The 23,362-nt window shown below is 40.6% G+C and overlaps 2 protein-coding genes across 10 annotated transcripts in view; one reads left to right on the top strand and one right to left on the bottom strand.

The window, feature by feature from the left end:
- The window catches only part of LOC123858859 (survival motor neuron protein), a 46,436-nt gene extending 44,809 nt beyond the window's left edge, over nt 1-1,627 (top strand). Inside the window, exon 11 of the mRNA XM_045896200.3 lies at nt 1,278-1,627. The gene's annotated coding sequence lies outside the window, so the exon portion shown is untranslated. The remainder of the gene's footprint in view (nt 1-1,277) is intronic.
- Nucleotides 1-23,362, bottom strand: part of GTF2H2 (general transcription factor IIH subunit 2) — a 38,711-nt gene that overhangs the window by 1,273 nt on the left and 14,076 nt on the right. For 2 of the 9 annotated variants that reach the window (XM_045896165.3, XM_045896159.3), the window contains exons 11-16: nt 22,958-23,065; nt 21,701-21,764; nt 19,840-19,943; nt 19,185-19,287; nt 17,313-17,352; nt 13,681-16,476 (exon numbers count right to left, since the gene is read on the bottom strand). In XM_045896165.3, coding sequence (XP_045752121.1) covers nt 16,357-16,476; nt 17,313-17,352; nt 19,185-19,287; nt 19,840-19,943; nt 21,701-21,764; nt 22,958-23,065 — 539 coding nt within the window. In that variant the 3' untranslated portion in view covers nt 13,681-16,356. Of the gene's footprint in view, nt 1-1,916; nt 2,142-8,900; nt 9,541-11,686; nt 12,922-13,195; nt 13,656-13,679; nt 16,477-17,312; nt 17,353-19,184; nt 19,288-19,813; nt 19,944-20,095; nt 21,148-21,700; nt 21,765-22,957; nt 23,066-23,362 lie in introns of those variants that run through there. The other 7 variants (XR_010413092.1, XR_010413093.1, XR_010413091.1 and 4 more) reach the window with 7 other exon arrangements.

Raw genomic sequence — 23,362 nt, 5'->3', positions numbered from 1 at the left:
TAGGGCAAGTGATCCAGTAGAGAGTGAGCAACACTGCACCGTCCCTTCCACCTTTTTCTGTTCTTTAGATCTAAGTCCAACCCACTGCAGTCACAGGAGTGGGATGACACAGTCAACTGGAGGGGATTACCAAGGGCATGCAAAACAGGAGGCAGTTAAATCACTGGGGATGATCTTGAAGGCTGGCTACCACAGTGAGTTACAGTAAAATATATACAGAGATGAAGAAGAATAAAGTGTTCAAATATAAGGGATAATAAAATCACTAAAATTCTGTATTTTAGATTTATAAAAGAATCCAGTAGCATTATAGCATAATTGCAAAATAAAAGTTTTATCATTATTATTCTAAGTAAATTTTCTCTGTTCTTTGGCAGACCTCTAAGAAATAGTCATGAATCCTTAGAGTTATTAGAACTGCTCAAAAAAGAAACTCAAAAACTAAAGTAGGACCCCAGTGGACCCAGATGATACACCAGGAATTAATTTCCTCTTTTTGCTTTTGTTATAAGTTTTACAAATTCCTTCTTATCTACTGTTTATTAAAATGGGTATCTTAGTACAGTGAATTTTTCTCTGGATAGTGCTTTAGTTGTATTTTGTAGATTCTATTATGTAGAATTTTTAGCATTTTCTAGATACTCAAACTTTTTGTTTTCAACTCTAGAGATATATAATGTTTTAATTTCTAGATAATTAGGTTTAGTTACCAGTTGTAGTTAGGTGATGTTGTTTGTATTGTAATCACTGTTGGGGTTTTGTTTTTTTAAGATTTTTATTAGAGAGCGAGAGAGAGCACAAGCTGGGGGGGGCGGGGCAGAGGGAGAGGGACAAGCAGACTCCTTGCCAAACAGGGATCCTGACACGGGACTCCATCTCAGGACCCTGGGATCTTGACCTGAACCGAAGGCAGACGCTTAACCAACTGGGCTACCCAGGCGCCCCAGTTTTTTTTGTTTGTTTGTTTTTTTAATACATGATTTTGATCATTTTGTAATATTTTTAATTCTGTTAGGACAGATCAAATACCAGTGTTCCTTAAAAAAAATTTTTAGGTAGTCTGGCACGTTTATTCTTGCATGAATTTCACAATTTGTGTAATTATTTATCTTATGAAGATTGAATTTAATATTGTGTTGTCTTTATATTAGTTTATTCTAGTTTTACTTCCCTTGATGAGTGTATTGCTTTCCACTTTCTTTTTCTTTTGATTTTATAAGAAAATGCGTTTTTAAATTGCATATGTATATCTAGATCTTTTTTTCCCCCACATTCAGGTGCAGCTCTCTCCCAAGGAGAATGGTATTTTGATGCACCATGGTCACCGTGAACAGAATTTCATCTTTTTCTTCATGAACAGTTGGTTGGGTGGAATAATCACCTGCATTTCCCCTTGTTGCATGTGACTCCTGCTTAAATAGCCAGCCCTGTGTTCCAAGGGAATAATCAGTCTGAATAACTCAACAGTGGAAATGTGAGTAATTAAAGAAAGTCAGTCACATGTAGTACAGAAAAGTCAATCTGTGAAAATGTCAACTCAGCCCATTTGTATATTGTAACTTTCTTAGTATAAAGTATGTTAAGCTTTTTATTAATGCCTTTAAAAATAAATGGTAAATTTTTTTAACCTTGACTGTATGAGTATTTTTCTTTAGAATATATATGGTGAGGTATATCTGTATAAAAATGTAAGGGGGGAAAAAAGGTAGGAAGAGAACTCAAACTTGCTTAGATAAAGGGTTGTAGGGCAAAGATACAACCATTTGTAAAGCCATGTTGTTGATAATCCAAGTTTAGGAAACAAAGCTTACGTGAAGCTGAGTGTCACAGCACTGGACAGAGCCAGGCGGGGACCACGGCTCTGTTCCATTTCTTAGAAGTCATATTGTCATTCTCCTCTCCACACTTTGTCTTACCTGCCTGCCTCTCTCTTTTCTGGCCTCCAGATTTTCCTCGTGCGCGCTGCCGAACATGGCTGCCCACGCTTTAGTGCTTTCATCACTGCCTTGCAGTTCCATCTACTATCCATTTGACTGTATCTCTGTCAGCTGAAATTCTCAGGAGAGGTTGAGAATCCTGTTGTTTCAGTTGAGTCTAAGGATGGGTATCCATGCATCTGGGATTCTCCCTAGTCTTTTTAGCTGTGGGAGAAGAGGTTAATATAAAAAGTTCTATTTCTTTCAGAAGTTTCGTCTGAACAAACTAAATGTACCTAACTTATTTGTTGAATAAATAAAATGAATATTCAATTCCTGGTAAGTAAACTTCACAGAATGAGATGTTGTATGGCTTAAGCTTTCTTGTACAGGTGAGAAGATTTTTATTTTTCTTGACAGCCAGTATTTTAAACATTTGGCATCTTTTCATTGCCTGAGTGTGCCAGGTTAAATTTAGTTATGAAGATAGCTTATTTGCTTTTGATGACATTTTTGTCAATACCTAACAGTTGGAAGGTGGCTGTAGGTTCAGGCAAGTCATTCATTTCAGCAATTACTTAGTTTTGTTTATGTGCTGGGTACTCTTCTACCTGTTTGGAGATTAACAGTAAACAAAACAGATGAAAGTTCTTGCTTACAGTGGCGGGAACCACTGGCAAACAAGTGAAGTGTGTAAGGCGCCAGAGAGTAATGCATGCTCTAGACAGAGATGAAGCAGGGAAAGGGGTTGGGCAGAGTGCAACTGGAGTGTGGATGCTTTTTTAAAAAGAATGATCAAGGGGGCACCTGGCTAGCTCAGGCTGGAGAGCATGTGACTCTGATGTTGGGAAAGTATGCGACTCTTGATCTTGGGTTTGTAAATTCAAGCCCTGTGTTGGTTGTAGAGATTATTTAAAAATGAAAAAAAATTTTTTTTGAAGAATGGTCAGGGAAGCTGAGGTGACATTTGAGCAGAGATGCGAAGGAAATGAGAGCCATTCATGTAAGTGGAGAAAGAACCTCCCTGGCAAAGGAAATGGTAAGTACAAAGGCCCTAAGAGTGAGTTTGGCATGTTCAGGGAATGGCAAAGAAACCAGTGTGGCTGGAATGGAAGTGAACAAGGAGGAGAGATTAAAGAGATGGAGATAAGAGAGGTAGCCAAGGGTCAGGTGACCTGTAGGCCACTGTAAGGTCTTCTGCATTTATTTTCATCTGGGATCCACTGGAAGGTTTTGAACCAAAGGTACAGCATGATCTGATTTATTAAAGTGTCTTATGACTTCTGTGTTTATGTTGAAAATAGACCATAAGGTTCAAGGGAGGCAGCAGACTGACTGGTTAGGACCAGTGGTTTGTAGTGGTTGGATCTGAGTGTATTTTTCAAGTAGAGCTCAGCCCTTGCTAATAGACTGATTACATGTGGAGTATGAAAGAGAAATCAAGGCTGACTCCCTAGGTTTTGGGCTTCAAGTAGAAGAACAAAGGTGGAATTTACTGATATGGAGAAATTGGCATAGAGTACTTGCAGGAAAGGAAGGATAGGAGTTGGGTTTAGACAGGTGAAATTTGAGATGAAACTCTTAACTCATATTAAGAGGAGTCAGATATGAGTCAAGAGTTCAGAGGAGAAATCTGGGCTAGAGATGAAAATGTAGAAGTTAGCATAGACTTGGAATTTCAAGCTGTTCAGCAGAACCAGATCTCCAGGCAAGTGCATTTACATAGAGATGTCTGAGAACTCTGGAGTACCCCCAGTGTTTAGAGGTCAGTTACGAGGAAGAGCAGTAAAGGAGACTGAGGGAACTCTGAGTGAGTTAGGAGGAAACCCAGAAGCGGTGCCCTGGAAGCCAAATGGAGCATTCCAGGAGGGAGTGATGGGCCACATTATGCTGGGTCAGATGCTGTTAACAAAGTAGGGTGAGGACTGAGAAGTGTTCATTGAATTGAGCAATATAGAGATCATTGGTGACCTTCGTAAGAGCTGTTTTGGTGGGATGGAGCAGAGAAAAGCCTGTGGGAGAGAATGTAAGAAAGAACAACTGAATATTGCACCATATAAACAATTCTTTCAAGGAATTTTGCATTTCTGAATTTGTTATATTTATATATTCGTAAAATCATATATAACTTTGAGTTTTTTTGTGAATCTTAGTTCACTTGTGTACTTGTTTATGACTATGTCATTTGTTTACATTAAATTTCTTACTGTGAGTCCTGATAAAAATCTGAAAAATACGGAGTTAGAACAAGAAGATGTAGGTATGGTTGGATAAGAGGTTGAGGATGGTAGGGGATGTTTCTCATGTGGGCACAGTGGAAGAACTGAGGGAGTTGGAGAGGGTTGTAATAGGTGATCAGAAGGGGAGAAGTTTAGAAACAAAAGGGTGAGTGTCAGAGCAGTGAGTCTCCCCCTGCTTGCCTCTCCCCCTGCTTGTGCGCTGACAAATTAAAAATAAAAAATCTTGGGGCGCCTGGGTGGCTCAGTCGGTTAAGCGTCTGCCTTCGGCTCAGGTCATGATCTCAGGGTCCTGGGATCGAGCCCAGCGTCGGGCTCCTTGCTCCATGGGGAGTCTGCTTCTCCCTCTCCCTCTGCCTGCCACTCTGCCTACTTGTGCTCTCTATCTCTCTGTCAAATAAATAAATAAAATCTTTAAAAAATAAAATTAAATTAAAAAATAAATCTTTTTTAAAGATTTTATTATTTGACAGAGCGAGCGAGAGAGGGAACACAAGCAGGGGGAGTGGGAGAGGGAGAAGCCGGCTTCCCGCTGAGCAGGGAGCCCAATGCGGGGCTTGATCCCAGGACCCTGGGATCGTGACCTGAGCTGAAGGCAGACTGCTTAACGACTGAGCCACCCAGGCGCCCCTAACATACCATTTTTAATGGTACATGCACATGGTAGAGAATTCAAATAGTACAAAAGATATGCAAGAATCAAACCTCCCTCCTCCTAGCCCCTGGCTGTCCTGGTCCCCTCCTTAAAAGCAACCACTACCTTGTTTCTTATATATCATGTAAGACGTTTTTATAAACATTCATGTGCATATATCCTGTCAATCTTTTTTTTTTTAATGTTTTATTTATTCATGAGAGAGAGAGAGAGAGGCAGAGGGAGAAGCAGGCTCCCTGCTGAGCAGGGAGCCCAATGCGGGACTCGATCCCAGACCCTGGCATCATGACCTGAGCCGAAGGCAGACGCTTAACCATCTGAGCCACCCAGGCGCCCCAATGTCAGTCAATCTTTAAAAAAACCTAACTAGGTTCTTTTTGGTTTAGTAGTTTTATCATTTATCAAGTTGTTTCTTCTCAGGTCCAAATCCAGCCTTCAGTGCCTTATCTGCAGTAATAGATCCGGACTCTGTAAAGACCTGTCCCCTCAGCAGACACAGTATGAAGTTCGGTCACTAAAGGGTAGTGCTGAGACAGCACTTCTTTTCCCCACGAGGGACTACTTCTCCTGCTCCCAGTGTGCTTTTTCTAGCAACTCCCGGCCTCGTGTGTTTTTTTTCCTAGCACCCCCTGTTGGCAGCACAAGGCACCACCACAGGAGTGGCTTCCTCTGGTACCCCCAAGGCATGTTCTCGGCAAGCTCACACCTTCTTGGGCTGCATTTCCACAGCTTCGACCGACCTCCATGGCTGTGCTCTCTCCACTGAGGTCTGAATCTTAGAAATTCTATTTTGTACTTGGTGCTGATTCAGTAAGTGTTGAATCAAAAGCCTCTGTACTAAGAGCTTTTTTCCCTAAAGCCTACTTCTACTTCACATTGGCATAACTACTATACCAGAATGAATATACCAAACAGATCCTACACAAGTATTAAGGAGTATCTCTTGGCCCACAAAAGATTCACCTGGACCCTGTGTTAAAGTCTTGTTTCATTTAGATAGAAATGAAATTTGTCATTTTATATATAACTTGAATACTTCTTCCATGTTTTGGCTTTAGGACAGATCAGTGCACCTCACTCCACTCCCATGGCTGTTTTTGATCTCCCTTACCACAGTTAACCTGCAAACCAGATGCTGATCCCGAATAATGGAGGATTAGGTGTATAAACTTGAATGAAGGGCTGATCTTTTAGTTGGGGAGGATCATTCAGGAACTGCAAAGGTACTGGTAATCTGTTTCTTAAGCTCACTGATAGACAAGCAGTGTTGATTTGTGGTTTTTTTTTAACATGCCTTATTATAAGTATCCTTTGGTGTGCAATGTTTAATAATGTTTTGGAGAATTAGGTTTTTAGAATTGACAAATTCTTGATTCAGCGGTTTTCAGCTAATTCTTCTGTAGCTAAATGTTATATTTCTGAATGACTGGAGAGAATGGCAGCATCCATTTCTAGTAAACCCTTAAGTGTTGCAGTTGAGGAGGTCCTTCTTTCATGGCAGTAAACACGGGATGCCTTCTGCATCCAGGAGGCAACCAGCAGGCCAAGTGTGAGGAGTCATGCTTGGCAGGAGCCACACACATTGACTCACGACTTAATGGGTGTGGCCTGAGCTCTGATTCGGTCAGTGAAATGCCTGGAAATAGTCACCTCTTTCGAGTGTGGCATGTTGTCCAGTGCTTGGAAGAAATTTCTGTATCCTTCCTCTAATCTTGTTTAAGTTCTCAAGTTTCTGGAAACCTCCACTGGTTGCTACCTTGGCTATAAAAGCTGAGTGTTTGCAAAAACAGAATCATAAGGACTTTATTTGAATCGTGGTAGATTAGGTTATTTGCACCAACCCACCCCCACAACTACCACCACCACTCAAAGTAGAAAATGCCCAATATTATCTCCTTAAAAATCCCAAACCACTAACAAAGAACTACGTGGCCAAAACCCAAGCGAAAAGCAGAAACCAGAGAAGTAAAGTTAAGCCCTACAGCACCGAAGCTACTTTTCCATGAGTTTTATGCTAATTTGGGCTTCTCTTTTTCTTTCTCAGGAGAACGACATCACTTGATCCCTAGAAAGTTTCTCCTTCTAAGGCCTTACACCTGGAAATGTTTTTAGCACTTTCTAGCATCCCCTGGTGTTCCACGCTTATCTTTTACTTTCTGTGTCCAGTTCCTGTAGCAGCCATTTCTCCAACGACTCTAGTTCCTTTTAGGGAGGCCAGTATTAGGAGTCAAGATCTGGTGTGTGGGGTGTTCATTACTACTAGGTCCCTTTCTAGTGTGTAGAGATATATAGCTCACTATGTGTATATGTAGATTTATATACCTATATAGGTTAAAAACCTTGAGTCCACACCCAGTATTCCCATATCTAACACCTTAGAGTTCTTTATAGCCTCTCTTTTCAGTATTTGTAAGTTCCTTCTCCAACAATGAGGAAACTTGGTTCTCATTCTACATGTATTATGTACTGTACTTGTATATGCCAGTCACCTCCTCGGCCCCTGGACCTTGCCTCTGTCCCCCTCAGCCTTCCTGCTCCTCCCCCAGCCACATGCTGCCTCCAAAGGAAGGAAAGAGAAGGGAAGAGCAAGACACCCAGGTGATCATTAGCAGGCTAATGTTTAAGAAGCACTACTGCTCTAACTCCGTATCTCCACCGACTCCTCTTATATTCTCCTGTGTTTCAAAAAAAAGAAGAAAAGGGCCCAAAATGGAGTTCCTTCTGCTCCTGCCCCACATCACCAAACCAAGACTTAATTTATAGTTTGAGCTCTCCCAGAAATGGAATCGTCAACCAGCAAAGCAGGAATTGCCCAATTAGCACGAGTTAGGTCATCTGCCCAGCAGACCTCTGCCATCCCCCCTAGAGGAAAATAACCTTACAGTAACCAGCCCACCTGCTTTTTTGCCTACTGTAACTTTGTTCCTGCGCCCGTATACCTGTAAAAAAAATCTTTCATTTTATACAGCTTCTCAGAGCTCTTTTCTGTGTCCTTCATTCATTGGATGCTACCTGATTCTAATCCATTTTTGTTAAAATGAGCTCTCAAAATTTTTAATATGCCTTAGTTTATCTTTTTTTTTTTAATTTGTCAGAGAGAGCACAAGCAGGGAGAGCAGCAGGCAGAGGGAGAAACAGGCTCCTTGCTGAGCAGGGAGCCCGATGTGGGACTGATCCCAGGAATGGGATCATCCAAAGGCAGATGCTTAACTGACTGAGCTACCCAGGCGACCCCCACCCTTATTTATTTATTTGACAGAGAGAGACAGGAAGAGAGGGAACACAAGCAGGGGAATGGGAGAGGGAGAAGCAGGCTCCCCGCTAATAAGCAAGGAGCCCGATACAGGGCTCGATCCCAGGACTCTGGGATCATGACCTGAGCCAAAGGCAGATGCTTAACGACTGAGCCACCCAGGTGCCCCCCGAAGGCAGCTTCTTAACGACTAAGCCACCCAGGTGCCCCAATATGCCTTAGTTTATCTTTTAACACCTATTAGAATTCTCCCAGGAGTACACATTCCTTTTGTAATCATAAAAAAAACAAAAAAACTTGTATTTAGGCAATTTCTATAATTATCATTTTGTTAATTCTGAATTTTCACATCCTAAGTTCTCTTAAAAGACAGTTTTACCTATATGAGGTCCTGGGTGGCTCAGTTGGTTAAGCGTCTGCCTTTGGCTCAGGTCATGATCCTGGCGTCCCGGGGATTGAGCCCCTCGTCGGGCTCCCTGCTCAGCAGGCCCTGCTCAGCAGGGAGCCTGCTTCTCTCTCTCCCTTTGCCCCTCTCCCGGCTTGTGCGCTCTCTCTCTCTCAAATAAGCAGGCTCCCTGCTGAGCAAGGAGCCCGATGTGGGACTCAGTCCCAGGACCCTGGGATCATGGCCTGAGCCCAAGGCATACACTTAACTGAGCCACCCAGGTGCCCCAATAAATAAAATCTTTAAAAAAAAGTGGAGATTGTTGAGTCTAGATAAATACAGGTCCAGGACCGTAAAGTGTATGTGGGGTTTGAAAACCTAATGCAAATGCACTTAATCGCATACAACTATTTTTATAACTTTTAACTTTGTGCTTGTCAGTTTCTCCAAAATATGAAATCCTTTGCAGAAGTGATTCCAGACCTTCAGGACCATTGTGAACTTTCTGAATTAATGGTAATGAACACCAGCACCTTGTTTATTTTAGCAGTATGTGGTCATGTGATAGAAAACGGTTTTTTGTTTGTTATTTTTTTAAGATTTTATTTATTTATTTGACAGAGAGAGACACAGCAAGAGAGGGAACACAAGCAGGGGGAGTGGGAGAGGGAGAAGCAGGCTTCCCGCGGAGCAGGGAGCCCGATGTGGGGCTTGATCCCAGGACCCCGGGATCATGATCTGAGCTGAAGGCAGACGCTTAACGACTGAGCCACCCAGGTGCCCGAAAACGGTTTTTCAACAGGAATTGCTCATCATAAATAAGAAAATAAGTTCTACAAATACCTATTAAGCACCTATCATGTACTAAGTACAGATGAGGATACTACAGTAAACAAGACCAGGACCATAAAGTGTATGTGGGGTTTAAGTGGGCTCAAGAAAGAGCAAGGCCAGAGCTTGATGGAAACCCCGACTCACCTGTGCAGAAAATACCAGGTCTCGCCAGAGCTGCAGCTCCTGCAGGGGAAGCAGGGGGCCAGCGCTTGAGTCCAGTCATAGCTCTTCATTAGCAAAGATGGTGGCACTGCTGTAAGCTTGAAAAAAAAGCATACCGTGAGACCAGCCAGCGTTCTATGTCAAGTATTGGTGTTCAAAGTATCCCTCGTATATACACAGGGAATGTGGATGTACAGCATTTGTTTCAATGTGATTGGAGGAGGGCTTGGAAAAGGTGGAAGGTTATGATGAAGCAAGACTACACGTTACTTGTTGAAGCAGTGGTAGATACATGGTGGCTGTAGGCTACGGTCTTATTTCTGTGTGGATTCAAATTTTTCTATAATAAAATACTTGAAAATGATCTCTTCATCATCTAGCATCAGAATAAAACAAGATTAATGCTAGAGGAGATTCTCTTTCTCCCCAAGGTAGTGTCAAGATTTGAGAAAACCAAATTTTCCTTGTTCTCTCCCTTAAGAACAGGCAGGTTCATTTTTTGCCCTTTGGGGTATCCACTCTGAGGTAGTCTCCATTAGACTTCCCACCTTGGGCTTGCCCTGGGGTTGGATTCCTATCTTCTGTACAGTGTGAAGACTTGAAAACTAAACAACGTTAATTTAGTTCTGGACATTTCTTTAAGATGAAAGCTTGCTTCACTGTTCCACCTTTAACCCCAGGATCCCGCTATTCACTTCATTTTTAATTACTGAGTAGTACTCTTTTCCCTTGTGTCTCCTTTACTCACACAATTACCACACTCACAACACTGCTGAGACCAGATGTGTGGGGGTCCTACCCCTGCCTCCCAGCAGCAATTCTCGGACAGCAGCTGGGTGTACTACAATTCAACTCCGTTCTAACACTCCCCAGAGACCGTGTCAAGACCCCAGAGTTAAGAGCTCAACCCCACAAGACTGCTCCTAGCCCACTGCATTTGCTAGAGTGGTTCACAGAACTCAGGGAAACACCAGTTTATTAGAAGGTATGATAAATGATACAGATGAACAGTCAGATGAAGAGATCCACAGGCCAAGTCTGGGTTGCGGGGGGGTGGTCCTGAGTACAGAAGCTTCCATCCTCAAGGAGTTGGGTGTGTCACCCTCCCATTGTGGATGTGTTCTCTCACCTGGAAGCTCCCTGCACACTATACTATTGGGATATTTATGGAGGCTTCCTCAGGTTGGCTTGATTAATCATTAATTCCATTTCCAGCCCCCTCCTCTCTCTGGAGAATGGGAGGCGGGGCTGAAAATTCCAACCTTCTAATCATGGCTTGACCTTTCTAGGAAGCAGCCCCCATCCAGGAGCCACCCACCTCATTAGAACAAAAGGTGCTCTTAGTGCTCTTACCACTTAGGGATTCACAAGGGTATCCAGAGCTAGGTACCAGGGGGGTGGGGGGGTGAAATCTGTATTTTTCTATTATCTCACACCCAATTACTTAACACTGATTTCTTTTAAGAACATATTTAAAACTAATCAGAAATTTTGATTGTTTTAAGGAAATAGTCAATGACCCAACCCTGTCATATTTCCCTATGCTCATTTATGCTAAAAAAAACTAAGGCACTCCAGAAGAATAGAAATCTCTTAGGAAAATAGGTTTTAAAATGGATTATGACACTTTAAAATGAGGAGGAGAATGAAAGAATGGAAAAAAAAAAAAGGCAAAGGAAGAAATAAGCGAAGCCTTTGGAATATGCTGGAGTCTTTACACCTGATGCGAGAGGTAACTCACTCCTGACCCAGGAATTTACAAAATGTTCTCCCTGAAGAAAATTAAAATTCAAGCTATCAACTGTTTGACTTAGAGATACACTGATCTATGAATAATAGTTGCTAGAACTTGCCCCACCCCCAATATAGAGTTGCATCGGATTGAGGGGCATGGTATTTGGACAATCATTCCTTTAATTTTCATTTCTATTAATGGAATTTTTTAATGCATTGCAAAAAAAACCCAGAACACCTGTGAATGTTTGAGCCAACAAAGAGCCTTCTCAGGGTCATGTCTTCCAGAAATCCAGTTCAAAATCTGAATTATATTTACATTTCACAGCTATACTTTGACTAATGAGGAAGTATAAGCTACGGGGAGGAAAATGGATTCAGAAGGGTGGATAGGTGTTAAGCAAGCGATCCTTCTGGTAGGAACACCAGATTTCTTTCTGAGCAAACACTCCTCTCCCACTTTCAGGTCATATTCTTTTCAGGGTTCTCATCTTTTTTTTTTTTTAAAGATTTTTTTTTTTTTTTTTTTTTTTTATTTGACAGAGAGAGACACAGCGAGAGAGGGAACACAAGGAGGGGGAGTGGGAGAGGGAGAAGCAGGCTTCCCGCGGAGCAGGGAGCCCGACATGGGGCTTGATCCCTCATGACCTGAGCCGAAGGCAGACGCTTAACGACTGAGCCACCCAGGCGCCCCAAGGTTCTCAGAATATTGAGTCCTCTTAGCCAATCAGTTCTCTTTTTGCTTCAGCCAATTTGGGATGGGTTTTCTGTCACTTGCCACTAGGGACCCCTTACTAACAGAGTACAAAGTAACCCACCAGGCGGCACAGCTGGGACGCCGGCTGGGGGTGCTGGTGCCTGATCTGAATGTTATGCAGGCCTTTAGGTGGGGGCAGCCAAGGAAAGCCAGGGAAGTGGCCTCAAAGAGGGAATATTGGCTCTAGTTCAGCAAGACAACGTCCATGTGGGAAACAAAGGCAAAAGAAATGCAGCTTAAATTAAAATCTCCTTACAGCTTGCAGCCCACTGAGAGATACCTGAAACCCGCAGAGTGTGACCTTCCTCAAGGAACCCAGGGCCGCCTCAGCGCCGTAATGTTTAAAAGTAACCTTACCTTGGCAGCAGCGGCCCCTCGAGGTCCTGAAAGCCTTCCCTCCAGATTCCTTGGAGACTTGCCCTCTCCCTAACCCCCACTAACTAAGGATCCCATCAGTCACTCCTCACAATCCCAGTATCGCTCTTTTTGCCCACAGGTCCTGTCCCGTGAGTAGGGAGGGGGTGAAGGTGATGTGGTTTGGGAATGTAGGTGATGTTTCGCGGGGTGGAGTCCAGAGCTGACGGCCAAGACAGAATTCTTGAGACGTCTTTGGTGCAGAATGGGGGCTTATGAAAGCACGGGGACAGGGCCTGTGGGCAGAAAGAGCTGCTCCATCGGGGTTGTGAGGGGTGGCTGATGATCTACTCGGGAGTTGGGGGAAGTAAGGAAAAGGGAGGTTTCAAAAGAACTTTCGTATGCTTAAGAGGACCGACCTGTAAGATACCGGGGGCCTTGCCTTTGTCAAGTTCAGGTTATTTTCCCCTCTAGCAAGGCGTTAACAGTTAAGATAGTTGGGAGATTCCTGGAAGAAAGTCACGCACGTCCCATCCAGGAGTGGGGGTGGGGGGAGGTTGCAGGGTGTCCGCTTGTGCTTTGTCTTCAGCTCGCCTTCTGCTCCCTCATCATTAGCACGTCATCAAAAGCCAACCTGAGAAAGCGTTTGCTGTTATAAATTACTACGACACCAACAAATCCCTCGTAGCTGTGAATATACTGTGCAATTTCCTCTAAGGATTTCTTCCTTTGAAGAAATTCAGATCTGTAATTAGTAAATGTAATTAAAATTTACCTCAGTGCTACGTAGAGAGGTCCTACATCTTTTATTGTGGTGAGGATTACACAATAAACATTTGTTAAAACTTTGGATTGTACATCTAAAAATGATGAAATTTATCATGCTTCAATAAACTGTCAAATTTTACCTCAGCACTTATTTATGAGACTCATCATTATTTTCGTATAATTCCTTCTTTTTCTTCCCCCAGTGTGTACTCAGTCGTTGGTTTATTTCTCAAGACGTGCACGCTCCAGTGTTGAGTCAGCGGGGACAGCTGTGGCTCTTGGCTGCGTACAGGTCCTCCCGTGGCTCAGGTTACAGACAACTCCATAGTGAGGGCACGGCGCACACAACATAAACAGGAAGCCTAAAAACCCCAAGCTACTCCAAGAAGACACGCAGGAGGGGGAGGGAATTCTTCCTGATTTCTATTAGTGACAACATGTATAATAATTGAAAAATTCAATCTTCGGATTATCTTTTCCTTTGAAGCAAATATAGAATACAATCAAAGAGATTCTAACTTACCGATATATATAGGCTGGATGTGTTGTTTGTTAAACTATGGTTACTAAATCCAGTTCCTGTGGTTATGATGTGAGAAACTAAGGCAAAAAGAAAAATTAAATTTCCTTACTACCTACAGCCCACTCTCAAGTCCTTGAAACAGGTAGAGCGACATTCCTCTAGGGACTCAGCTGCCTCGATGTTAATACTTTGCTAAAAGGGCAAAGGCAATCTTAGCCCGAACCTCCGCACTCCTGGATCCTGTAAGTCTACTTGAACATATAGAAATTCCTCTGGAAACTACCTTTATCTCTACCTCCTAAGATATGTTAGCAATCATTCCCCAAGAATATGACCCACTGATATCCATCTGAAGGGTCTTATGATGGAGTTTTTACTCAACAGTAATAAATGACCTTTTCCTAACAACAGCTAGCCCCCTCAATGTCCTGGAAACCTTGTTTCTTTTTTTTTTTTTTAAGATTTTATTTATTTATTTCCAAAATACCTGGGACGCTTACACTATCCCAAACTCCCTCCCAACTTGAAAGTATATAATGGGCCACTCCTCGTGACCCCAGTGCAGCTCCTTCTGCCTACAGGTCCTGTCCCCTTGCTCTAATAAAAACATCTTTCTGCACCAAAGATATCTCAAGAATTCTTTCTTGGTCATCAGCTCTGAACCCCAACATCTTTCCTACATCAGTTACACATAAGTTACTGGGAGTAAAGGAAATTATATAAAATAGTACTATACAGGTTTCCTCTGCTACTCCAAAGTAGAGCATTCCCATTTTCATAAACCAAACAGCATAAAGCAAAGAGTCTATTATCATTAATTAATATGGAAAACTTTTTGAGCTTTCCCAGACCCCAAAGATAACCTCTGTTAGGTTTTTCTGATACTTAGGACACATCTTGCTAACTAATGCACCAGATGAATGAAGATTAAGCACCAATGCTCACAGACAGCTCAAAGCCCTGGCAGCTTGATGCTGAGATGCTGAGTGTAGTTCCCCGGAAGGAGCCTGGTGGTGCCGCTCTCATGGCCCCGAGAGGGGCCTGCACTAGAAGGGCTTGCTGCAAACCAAATGCTGAGCACTATTTTTGCTTTTTGTTTTTTTTTATAAAAGTGAAAATCCTCTCCGGATTTCTTTTTTTAGATTTATTTATTTGAGAGAGCGCACACAAGCAGGGGGAGGGGCGGGGAGAGAAAGAGAGAGACAGAGAGAAAGAAGCAGATTCCCTGCTCAGCTCTGCACAAAACCTGACTCAGGGCTGGATCTCAAGACCCTGAGATCATGACCTAAGCTGAAATCAGACGCTTAGCCGCTGAACCCCCCAGGTCCTCCCAGACTTCTTTAGGTTAGATAAAACAGGTACCAATGTAGGTCTTTCACAGAAGTGGCTTAAATGCAAACTTTCAAGAAGCAGAGATACTTGTATTTCATCTGCTGAACAAAACACAACTTCTTAAAAATGGAAATTAATGGGACACCTGCCTCTTGATCTCGGGGCTGTGAGTTCAGACCCCACATTGAGTGTAGAGATTACTTACATAAATAAACTTTAAAAAAAATGGAAATCAATTTTGAAATTTTAAAGGGTATATTGAACACCATTTACAAAACATATTCCTATCCACAAAAGTGAAGCAATTTTTAAATTAACTTTTAAAAAAAAATTCCTCTATTTCAAATATACGGGTCCTTTCTAGTCGTATTGTAGTAAGAAGTGGTCTGGGAGTCAAGAGGCTAGGTTAGTCCCAGTTCCAATACTAACAGGAAGGTGACCATTCTAGCCACTGTTCTCTCCTCACATGAGCAAATTAACTATCACGTGACTCATTTATTTCTTCAGGGCCACCATCCTGTGGACAGCCAGAGTCCTCAGTTTTAAGGTGTCCAAATCTCTCCTGGGATTTCCCCTGTCTATGCATAACCTGCCTGGCACATGACAGATAAGGTGGTACCCGACCTGCATGCTTGGTATGGACTTAGGAGGCACTCAGTACATGGTACTTTCTTAAACATTACAATAAAATCTACTTAGGCTTTTTTTAAAAAATATTTATTTGAGAGAGAGCACAAGACAGAGCACAGAGCACAAGCAGTGTGCTTGTGGGGGAGAGAGGCACAGGGAGAAGCAGACTCCCCATTGAGCAGGGAGCCCGATGTAGGACTCGATCCCAGGACCCTGGGATCAAGACCTGAATCGAAGGCAGATGCTTAACCAGCTGTGCCACCCAGGTGCCTCTGAATTCACATTTACACTTAATTTTCTGTTCACACTAAAATTGAATAGAAGTAAATTAGAGATTCTGTATTTACTTTAATTATAAAGCAATGAAATTACCACAATTTAATCATAAGTAACTTAAATACAATAATGTGTGATGACTTCGAAAACATTATAACAAAATAAGAGAAAACAAAATTAACCCAGTGAACTAGTATTACATTCTGGGCATTTCTGTGACAGGACACAAATTTTAAAATTTAATAAAATCCTACATTTTCTTTTTTCCCCCTCACCTCTCCCTTTTTTTTAAGTTTATTTTACCTTGTAGCAATCCATCGTAGGGCTCGAACTCATAACCCTGAGATCAAGAGTCTCATGCTCTTCCAAATGACTGAGCCAGGTGCCCCAATCCTACATTTTCTTAGCAAAAAGTTTCTTAAATCAGATTTTCCTTTCAAACTGGTCTTCATATCTTAATTGGAGCTTCTTCTGAAGAATCACTTTATTAACACTTGCAAATGTCCTTTTAACACATACAATGTGTACTATATGTTGGAATCAAATACTTGAAGAAGTTGGAATCTTATGAATACAGCCAGGACAACAGTGAAGAGAGTCATGAACAAAAACATCACAGTCCACACAGAAAACATTTTGGCACACAGCACAAACATAGACCTGCAGTGAAAAGAAGAAAAGAAAATTTAGAAAGTAGTTTCCAGAAGTACAGCACAGCTAGAAGACATTCAAATTGCTTTGCTCTTTTATCGATCAATTTTCCCCACCCATTTACCTACTTTATTACTTCCAATGTACTATTTATTCTCAAATCTAAGGTGACTATTTTACCAAAAAAACTATCCCTTACAAATGAGAAAATTACTTTGACATCTTAACGCCTCTTGTATTGTAAAACATCCTTAATTACTTTGTTTTAAGTAATTATCCGGGGAAGACACATAAGCTTGAAATTAGTACTAGTTTCAAATGCTTATTCGTTCCTCTGATTTGATTAAAAAGAAAAACATAAATCTTTAACACAGATTTAGTTATTGCTAGGGAATGACCTCACAGCTGCACAAGTTATATTCCCCTTTTATTTAACTATTAAAGAATATGGAAAAAGACACATTTAAGACAAAAAGAAAAAATCCATTTTATCTCTCCCTACTGTTATCATACTTTTGAGGAATAACCCAATATGAGCCTGGTTTTCAGTAATGTACTGAAAACTTCTAATGCTATTTCCTCAATATTTCTTGTATAATACTTAATATTTATCTTTTTTTGTAAAATATTTTACTTATTTATTTGTCAGGAGAGAGCACACAAGCAGGGGGAGAGGCAGAGGAAGAGGGAGAAGCAGGCTCCCCGCTGAGCAGGGAGCGCGACATGGGACTCGATTCCAGGACCCCAGGATCATGACCTGAGCTGAAGGCAGATGCTTAAACAAAGCTTAACCAAAGCCACCCAGGTGTCCCAATACTTAATATTTAGAAAGCACATGAACTTACATGTTGGTCTTTCAATTCCCCCTGACATCCATAACAAAATCTGAAAAAGAAAGTTTAAGAATCATTTTGTTAGGAATTCACTCCTTAAAATAGCTCGGCAAAATCTCAATAACAAGAATCCTGTAATTAATAAGTAATTATCTTCACACATGACTTTTATGAGAAAAACAGAATTAAGAATACCAATAACTTAAGAAAATTCTACAGTATATCCCAAGATCATCTCACAAAGCAAAATCCTACTTTAAAATTTTTTTTTAATTTTATTTTCATCAAGGTTAAATAGGAGCATGATTTCCCCACTGAGATTCTGTGAGGGAATTAAGCCCTACAGAAAATAATCTGAGTGACTATTCTTCAACTCTCCTGAGAACAGCAGGTAGCTGGTATAATTCTAGATGGACAGAAGAGAAGTTAATTTATGTGTGGATACCTGAGGGCTTAATTTTCAAGGAATGGTTTAAAGAGTTAAAAGTTCTCAAGACTTACTACAAAAAATAGCAGGCCTCTCCTTACCAACCCCACTTCATTTCCAGCTCCCCGAACACTTTCAAAACTTTTAACTGTTACAGTGCTATTTCTTGTGTTTTTCTGGCATTGGCTATAAGCCTCAAACTAAGGAAGATCAGAATTTAATTCTCTTTCAAACCTCTTGATCCAACAGCATGTACACACACATAACTAACGCCATTCTCAATTCTTTCTGTGTACTAAAATCATTTTGAATAGAAAAATATTAAATGTTTAGTTTATTATGACTATAAAAACATATTCAGCTGAGCCATGTAATACAATTCTTCTTCTCTTCAAAATATTTTTTTCCTGGAGTTAATAACTATACTGTTGTCCACAAGCTTAGTTTTCTATATAATTACCCCAACTCAGCCTCAACCTTTCCCTGAGAAATCTAAATGTCATCCCTATGGTCACCCACATCAAGAATTCTAGTTTTCACCCTCTTGGTGACATCTCTCCTGCAGCATTCTGACCTTCTCCAAACTGGACTATTCTCCACATCTGACACAAAAGTGTTATTCTGGAATCTCCCCTTATCATCATCCTAGGGCTTTCTTAAGCCACGTTTGAACTAGATCAATATTCCTATTCTCTTCCAGTCATTCTCTTTCTCAGGTCCTTTGAATCATCTCTTCCACAGCTTCCCCAGAGTCTCTTTTTGAGGCCTTGTAAATCTGAAAATGGCTTCATTGACTTAACTGATAGGTTTGCTAGGTATGTAATTTAAGTTGGTAATAACTGAAGGAAATCACTTCCTGGCAGCAGCCAGTACTGCTGAGACACAAAACAATTTTAATTCCAGATTATGTGACCTAATTTTGCCTCTCCAGAAATGTTTAGTTTTTTGCTGCCTATTCTAAAATTTCACAATGATACACTTTAGTGTGGGTCTATTTTCCCTATGTTAGGCACCTGACAGTTCCTTTCAGTCTATAAAGTTCTGTCCTTCAACAGTAGACAATATCCTTAACTATTTCTTACCTACTCTTTATTTGATCTTTTCTCTGTTTCTCTAACTATTCTAATACTAGACCTTCTGGATAAATCCTCTGGTCTTACACCACAGAAATCAGGTAAGGTTGCAAACCAGGACTGTTTTAGAGAGCTGATTTATCAGTATTTGACTACGCTTACTATACAGAGATGGGCTTAGGGAAATTAATAGATTTCTGGAGATTCAGATCTGTTTAATAATGAATCACTTCAGTCACAACCAAGGCATTCTACCATCTCATTTTCCAAATTACAAGTAATCTTGTCCAAGTTAATATGACTATCTTTTTTAATGTAGTAACAACACATTCAAACATTATTCTACCACATATAACAGATATAAATTAATCAAAACTCATATACTTTTCTCCATTATGTTCTTCTAGAGGAAGTTCTTGAAAAGCATCCAAAGGAAATAAATGATGGTAAGACCGTGCCAAATGCGGAGCAGACACCAAAGTAAGACCTAACAAATAAAGCAGAGAATCATGTTTAATAGCCCAAACCTCATTAAGACAATGGCTGACAAGTCAAATAATAGGCTAAATATTTTCAAGGTTTTTTTAGGACTGCTGGTATTGATTTCTTCATTTACATATCACCTTAAAAAGGAGATTCCAGGATGGAGTCTTACTTCTGTCACTAATTGTGTGACCTCTCTTGGCCGTTTGCTTACTTAAAAATGAAACAAAATTCTACAATTCTATCACTTTAATTCCTCATTGTCCTTATATATATTTTATGAACGTTAAGAGCTACAAAAATGTCTACTAGATCTACAGCAAAGCCTTTAACATACTCATTTCAGAGGGAGAATCAGAAAACTGTTCTAGAATGCCATGTTTATTCTTAGAAATGGAGTACTGGGTACTCAATAAAAAAAATAATCCTTTCCTATTCTCACAGATTAAATTCATAAGTATAGGCAGAGCTTAACATTTACATTTACTTTATTAGCAATATAGGTAAGAAGTTATTCAAGATTAATTTACTAGATAAAGAACAGTTGGTTTCTCACCACAGATTTTACATTCAACTGGAAGCTCACAGTACTTTGCCCGACACTGTGGGCAGAAATACCCTCCTAATGTTAGTCCTGGCTCAGTGTTGCTATCCAAGTGCCTGTGGGAGGAAACAGTACTTTTAAAGTGATATATAAAGATGGGAATGGTTATAGCAAAACAAAGTATGCTACCTTGATTTTAAAATCTTGAAGTTGTTTCATAGTTCATTTAAGCGAGGTTCATTCTTCTTCTCTCTCTGCATTTCTGTTTTGAATAGTGTGTATTAATTTTTTTTTTTTTTTAAGTAATCTCACACCCAATGTGGGGCCCGAACTCACAACCCCGAGATCAAGAGTTGCATGCTCTTCCTACTGAGCGAGCCAGGGGCCCAAATTGCACTAATGTCCTTAAATTCACTCATCTTTTCTTCAGGGACTCATCTGCTGTTAGTCCCATCCAGTATATTTTTCATTTCAGACACTGTATTTGTCTCTAGAACTTTGATTTGGGTCTTTTTTGTAATAGCTGTTTTAATACTTTGCCTAATTCCATCAACTGTGTTGTTTCTGAGTATGTTTCTGTTCTATGATTCTCTCCTTATTATGGGTCATATTTTCCTACTTTGTTGCATGCCTGGTCATTTTTGATTTGCTGCCAGACATTATGATTTTTCTTTGTTTTAGGTGCTGGATTTTTTGGTATTCCCTTAAATATGTTGGGGCTTCTTCTAGAATATAGTTAAGTAACTTGGAAATAGTTTGATCTGTTCAAAACTTGCTTTAGAGTTCATTAGGCTATCCAGAACAGCTGTTAGTCTAGGGTTAATTTGGTTCCATTACTGTGGACTCTGTTCAATGCCCACTGTTAAGATATCCCTCCACACTGACTGGTAGGACCATGAACTGTTCCCTGCCCCGTGTGAGCTCCACGGATATGCTGCCTGCTCCTATTCAGGGGTTCTTTCCTTGGTCTCTAGTAGCTCCCACACAAATGTGATGATCATAACTCAGCTGATGACTCATGGGGAAGTCTCTGCAATCTTGAGAGCTTTCTGTACAGCTCTTTACTTTCTAGCACTGTGCCTGGAAAACTACAGCCATTTCAGCCTCCCCAAACTCTGAACTTGGTTTCTTCACCTGACCAAGACCTCCAGGCTCTGGTTGGGTTTTCCCTCCCTGCACTGCAGCCTGGAAATTCTCTCGAGGCAGTAAGATGCACTCACAGGGCCCACCTCATTTGTTTCCCTGCCTTCAGGGATCATTACCTGCACTGCCTGTTGTCCACATCTGAAAATCATTGTTTCATATATTTTGTCTGGTTTTCTGGTAAGAGGGAGGACAGTACATTCAGTCCCTATGGTACCTTTATAGCTGGAGACACAACTCTTATTTGTGATTTTTAAGAATTACTTTCTTTAATTTTGTTTTATAATTATGTAAACTATAAAGCTCTAAAGTTAAAGCAAGGTATGTTCAGAAAGGTCTAGGAGCCATCCCTTTGCCTTTCTCCACGTACTGCCCAAGTAAACATTTTTTCAGTTTTTACTTTTTATTTCCATTACTATTTTTATCATTAATATAAACAAGTATGTATATCCAGTCAGATCTCCACCCTCTTCTTAGATGAGTGGCAGCATACAATACACTTTTCTCTACTTTGCTGTTTTACTTAGTAACAGATCCTGAGGATTACTACACAGGAGTAAACGGAGATAGTCCTCACTCCTTGTTACAGCTATATAGAAGGCAACCTTTTTACAAAAGCCATTACACCCCAAGCCCATATAACTCAGTTTATATTTTTTAATTTATAACTTATAGGAAAGAATTAAAAATGTCAAACATAATCACTGAGAGTTTCAAGGTTTTTACTTACGCCATACTGAAAGAGGGTTTTGCATCTTGATCAGACAGAGAAGCAATGGTATGCTGGGGAAATCCTTCATAGAAGAAAATGTGTTACTTTCTTTTTTCAAGCAAATAGCAAAATTGTTGGATTAGGAACCTAAAAATGTTCCTACCAGAAAGCCCACAAAGTTGTACAAAAGTTCTCTCTCCTGCCTTTCAGATTTGTTTACTACAGTATGGTCAGGCTGACTGTAATTCCAGGTTATGAGAAAAATTAAAAGTGGAGAATGTGGGGGAAAGATCTGTCCATACATATGGTTGCAGATTCTTAAGTTTATAACTATCTAATTTAATACAACACACACTGCTTTTTAAAAATAAAATGTTTGTAATTTTTAAATACTTCTGATACATTGGAGTAATCTATTACATAGTTGTCCACTTTCATTTTATATAAGAATATACTTCTATGCTTAAAATTTTGGAATGCCTAAACCCATAGTTTGTTTTCCATACATATTTTTCAAATTCTGACAACACGTCCAAGAAAAGCAAAAACAATAAAAAAAAAAAAAAAAGATTTCACTACATAAAAATTTTAAGTCTATCTATATAGCAAAACAAATAAGTAGAGGTGCGTGGATGGCTCAGTTGGTTAAGCATGCAACTCTTGATTTCGGCTCAGGTCATGATCTCAGGGTCATGAGATCAAGCCCCACACAGGGCTCCATGCTCAGCATGGAGTCTGCTTGAGATTCTCTCTCCGTCTCTCTCTGTCCCTCCCTAAGGTTGGTGCGCACACTCCCTCTCTCAAATAAATCTTTTTTTTTTTTTTAAGATTTTATTTATTTATTTGATAAAGAGAGAGGGAACACAAGCAGGGGGAATGGGAGAGGGAGAAGCAGGCTCCCCACTGAGCAGGGAGCCCGATGCGGGGCTCGATCCCAGGACCCTGGGATCATGACCCGAGCCGAAGGCAGACGCTTAACGACTGAGCCACCCAGGCACCCCTCAAATAAATCTTCAAAAATAAATATCTATTTTATTTTTATTATTTTTTAAAGGTTTTACTTATTTGAGAGAGAGACAGAAAGAGCAACAGCAGGAAGGGCAGAGGGAGAGGGAGAGGGAGAAGCAGACTTCCCACCGAGCAGGGAAGCCCGATGCAGGGCTGGATCCCAAGACCCCAAGATCATGACATGAGCCGAAGGCATACGCTTAACCGACTGAGTCACCCACGTGCTCCTAAATATCCACTTTAAAATAACACAAAATAAACACTTACCCATGCGAATAAGTGAACATTCAGAACTTGAGCTAGCAGGCGGAGGACTAACATGATGTGTCAGCAATTCTTTATAATGGCTTTCATCTAAAATAACATGGTATGTGCCTAATTAGACAAAAAGTAAAAGAAAAATCAGCTTTCCAGATATAAGTATCAATTGTAATTTTTCTTTCTTTTTTTTTAAAATTTTATTCTAAGTAATCTCTACACCCAGGCTCAAACTCACAACCCCAAGATCAAGAGTCGCACATTCTATCGACTGAGTTAGTCAGGAGCCCCTCAATTGTAATTCCTATGTAATTTTGTAAAAGTTTTGCCATCTGAAAATGTACATTTTCAAAATAAGTATTTAAGTTAAATTATCATTTTTCAAAAACCTCATTTAAATGACATCTCTAAATT

The sequence above is a fragment of the Mirounga angustirostris genome, unplaced genomic scaffold (genome assembly GCF_029215605.1).
Source record: "Mirounga angustirostris isolate CCGP_5_RB_7025 unplaced genomic scaffold, mMirAng1.0.hap1 SCAF_7, whole genome shotgun sequence".
NCBI lineage: Eukaryota > Metazoa > Chordata > Mammalia > Carnivora > Phocidae > Mirounga > Mirounga angustirostris.
The sequence above is the reverse complement of the archived record's forward strand: the minus strand, read 5'-3'. Positions and strand labels throughout refer to the sequence as shown.